This window comes from Nothoprocta perdicaria, unplaced genomic scaffold (genome assembly GCF_003342845.1).
Source record: "Nothoprocta perdicaria isolate Ctin4 unplaced genomic scaffold, notPer1 scaffold_317, whole genome shotgun sequence".
Taxonomy (NCBI): Eukaryota; Metazoa; Chordata; class Aves; order Tinamiformes; family Tinamidae; genus Nothoprocta; species Nothoprocta perdicaria.
Window position 1 is genome coordinate 555,295 of NW_020455552.1, and position 4,008 is coordinate 559,302.

A 4,008-nucleotide genomic window follows, 5' to 3' on the forward strand; every position below is an offset into this window, starting at 1 on the left:
CCTGCACAGCACCCAGTGCAGCACTCTGCATGGCACCCTGCACAGCACCCAGCATAGCACCTTGCACAGCACCTTGCACAGCACTCAGTGCAATGCCCAGTGCAGTACCCTGCATGGCACCTAGCGCAGCAGCTTGCACAGCACTCTGCACAGCAGCCAGCACCATGCCCCGTGCAGCACCCTGCACGGCACCCTGCATGGCACCCAGTGCAGCACCCTGGCACCGCGGCACAGCCCCCCAGCACACACCCTGCCCACAGGGTTGCACTAGTCCCCCCTGCAGCCTCATGTGGCACCCAGTGCGCCCGGCTGCACCCGCACCCTGCTCCCATGCAGGAGCAGGAGGAGGAGCGGGAGGAGGCCGGGTGACAGCAGCAGCTCCCGGGGGAGCCCTGGGTGCCAGGACGGGCGGCGCGGGGCCCCGTCCCTGCCCGCGGGCCGTTGGATGGCGGTGGCTGCGCTGGCYGCGCGCCCTCCCCGGGGACTCGCGAAGCTCCGCGCGGCGGCACCGGCGGCCACTGCGGCTCGTGCCGGCCCCGCGCGGTGCCTTGGCCAGCAGCCGGCACCGCCGTGGGTGCAGACAGGGCCCCGCCGAGCCCCGTGTGCAGCTACTTTGCAGGGGACACGCCGGGCGATGCCGAYGCACCTGGTGCTCCTCAAGCACCCGCTGCTTTTTCTCCAGCCCCGTTTACCCAGCCCTATTAACGACTCTAATAACGGTCATTAATCACCCGCGGCTGCAGGCGGCWGAGCCCGGCCCCAGCGCCGACTCGTGCTGAGCCAGCTCCGTGGGGTGCCGATGGAAACCTGCCCGCTCGCATCCGGCTCCGCGTCCTGCTTCCCGCTCATCTCCTGCATCCCGCTGCCTGCTCGCATCCTGCACCCTGCTTGCACCCGCATCCCACTGCCTGCTTGCGTCTGCATCCCGTGTCTTGCATCCGCATCCCCCTTGCACCAGTGCCCTGCGTCCCACTGCCTGCTCGCGTCCACATCCTTCTCACATCTGCACCCCACTTGCATCCACATCCCACATCCCTCTCACATCCTGTATGCCACTGCCCGCTCACATCCATGTCCTGCATCCTGCTGCCCGGCCACATCCACATCCTACATCCCCCACTCTGCTCACACCYGTGTCCTGCATCCCGTTCATATCCATGCCCCACATCCCACTGCCACTTGCAACCACATCTCATTGCCACTTGCATCCAAATCCCACTTCCCCCTTGCATCCACATCCCACTTGCATCCCCATTCCACATCCTGCTCTCATCCCTGTCCTGCTTCCCGCTCACATCCATATCCCTCACCCCCTTCCAATCCCTGTCCCGGATCCCACTCACATCTGCATCCCTCATTCTGTCTGCATCCCACTTGCACCCCACGCTGCATCCCATGCTCAGCCATGTCCCAGGCCCATCCAGCCTGGAGCGGAGCGGGATGCAGGAAGAGGAGGCAGCACGGGCAGGCGCAGCCCCTGCACCCGCGGGGACCACAGGTACCCCCAAGGCCACCAGGAAGATTCCGGATCAGCGGCAGCACCGCTGGGACCGCGGGAGCGGAGCTCGGCCCTGCAGCCGGGAATGGGGTCACCTCCTTTCGCAGCGTCCGCTCCTGCAGAGCGAGTCCGGCTCCCGCCGCGGCCGCGGAACGAGTCCGGCCCCCGTTGCACCCAGGGCACCTCGGGGGCACCATCCCAGCGGGAACACTGGTGTCCAAGTGCGGGGCTGCGGGATGGCATCCCGGCTCCCGCGGGCATGTGTGTCCTGGGTGCGCCCTGCATCCCGCCGGAGATTCCGGCTGCACTGGGAGGGAAGGACGGAGGTGCCCCAGTGCCTGCTGGCTGCAGGGGACAGGGTGCCCACCCCTCAGGAAAGGGACCCATGGTGGAGGAAGGAGGCAGGGGAGGATAAAGAATAAATGAGGGAGGAAAAATCTCCTGCAATTCCCAGCAGACGGGAGCCCAGCGAAGCCGAGGAGCGACAGAAACAGGCCAGACGGAGAGCAGGACACGTCCCTGGGCAGACGGATGCACGGAAGGGATGACAGATAAATGGACAGATACCAAGACGCTTGGACCGATGGTAGGAACGGAGCGCAGATGAACAAGCAGAGAGGCGCTGGGATGGAGGCGATGAGGCCGGCATGGAGAGGCGGCCGCCCGAGCCGAGCCGAGCCGAGCGGGGGTCCCGTCCCCTTACCCGTGTCCTGGCGCAGCTGGTGCATGGCCTGCAGGTCGATGACGTAGGGCGCGAGCTGCGCGTCGGCCGGGCCCAGCGGCACGCGGCCGCGCGCGTCCTCCTGCAGCGCCTGCTCCAGGTGGTGGCTCACGGCGGCCGAGTAGGGCCGCCAGCGCCCGTGCTCGTTGAGCCATTCCCAGACCACGGCGCGCGCCGGGAAGCCGCCGGGCGCCAGCAGTGCCGGCCGGGCCATGGTGGCAGGATGGGATGGGACGGGTGGCCGCAGGGCTGGCTCCTGGGCCTGGTGCCCCTTCTCCTCCCCGAGGGACGCTGTGGACGCTGCAGTCACTGCCGGGCCCGGCGGGGACCCGGCGGCTCCCAACGGCTCCGCGGTCGCCTGGCTCCGCTCCCGCGGGGCAGCCGCTCGGCACGGGCAAAATCCATCACCCGGCGGCGACGGCGGCCCCGCGGCGTCCCCGTCTGCCGCCCGCTCTCCGTCCTCGTGCTCCGCGCGCTGGCAGGGGGGATCCCGCCGGGCAGCCGGCGCTGGGGGTGCTGCGGAGAGGCGGCCCTGGTGCCCTCCAGCGGGATGGCACGTGCTGCTGGCGTCCCCAGCGGTGATGGCCCCAGCAGTGGGGTCCCGAACCGTGGTGTCCTCAACGGCTGGAGCAGGGAGCCCCCGTCCTGGTGCTCCTCAGGCCTCGCTGCTCAGTCTGTGTCCCCAGTGGCTCTGCCGCGGTCCCCAGGGTACAGCCGGGGCAGGGGGGTGGATAATGTCACCTGCAAAACAGGGGTACRGTGCTGGCTGGCCACACTGGGAACAGCCACATGGGGCCACCGGGGCCCACGATGCCTCCCGGTTCCAGCCCCTCCGGGGCCCATCCGTGCAGTGGCAGTGGGGCAGGTGCAGTGCAGGCCACAGGGAGCCCCATTGCACCAGCTGTACCACAGCGGGAGCCCCATTGCACCCACTGCAGTGCACGGGGAGCCCCATTGCACCCCCTGCACTGTGCGGGGAGCCCCATTGCACCCMCTGCACYGTGCGGGGAGCCCCATTGCACCCACTGCACCATGCAGGGAGCCCCATTGCATCTGCTGCACCTCACGGGGAACCCCGTTGCACTCCCTGCATGGTGCAGCGAACCCCATTGTATCCCCTGCACCGCATGGGGAGGCCCATTGCACCCGCTGCAGCGCGTGGGGAGTCCCATCGCTCCCGCTGCACCGCATGACGAGCCCCATTGCACCCGCTGCACTACACAGGGAGCCCCGTCGCTCCCGCTGCACCGCGCGGGGAGCCCGCGGGCCCTGCGCACCCGCCCCGGCCGTGCTGATTTATGGGCTGCACTGCAGGCACCACGATGGGGGGTCACCCCGGGCCACCGGCTCCCCCTGCCCGTGCCCCCCACCCGGCTTGGGCTCCCCCAGCCCCACAGTGCCAGCGATGACGGGGGGGGGGGACAGGGAGGCGTTTGCTGCGTGGCGGGCGCCGTACACAAACACACATGGACACGCACAGCCACACACAGACAGGCRCGCGGCAGCCCCGGCCCCCCCACGGCCACGCACCCCGCACGGGGGGTGAACGCACCCAAACGCCCATGGGGAGCCCCGAGCACCCCCCAAAACGTGGTGCGGGGAGTGTGTGGGGGGGTGCCCGGTGCAAGACCCTCCCTCCCTGGAGCCCGGCTGCTCACGGCGGGGGGGAGGTGGAGAGGCCGGGCCCAGCCCCCGGAGCCCCCCCCGTGCACGGTACCGCCGGTGCCCCCCTGCTCCATGCACGGTGCCCCCGGCGCCCGCCCCCGCGCACGGTGCAGCCCCCCCCGCC

General features: G+C 69.9%; 1 protein-coding gene across 1 annotated transcript in view; it reads right to left on the minus strand.

The window, feature by feature from the left end:
• DTX1 (deltex E3 ubiquitin ligase 1) overlaps positions 1–2,433 on the minus strand; it is a 6,589-nt gene extending 4,156 nt beyond the window's left edge. The window contains exon 1 of the mRNA XM_026042895.1: positions 2,202–2,433. Coding sequence (XP_025898680.1) covers positions 2,202–2,433 — 232 coding nt within the window. The remainder of the gene's footprint in view (positions 1–2,201) is intronic.
• Positions 2,434–4,008: the final 1,575 nt, after the last annotated feature.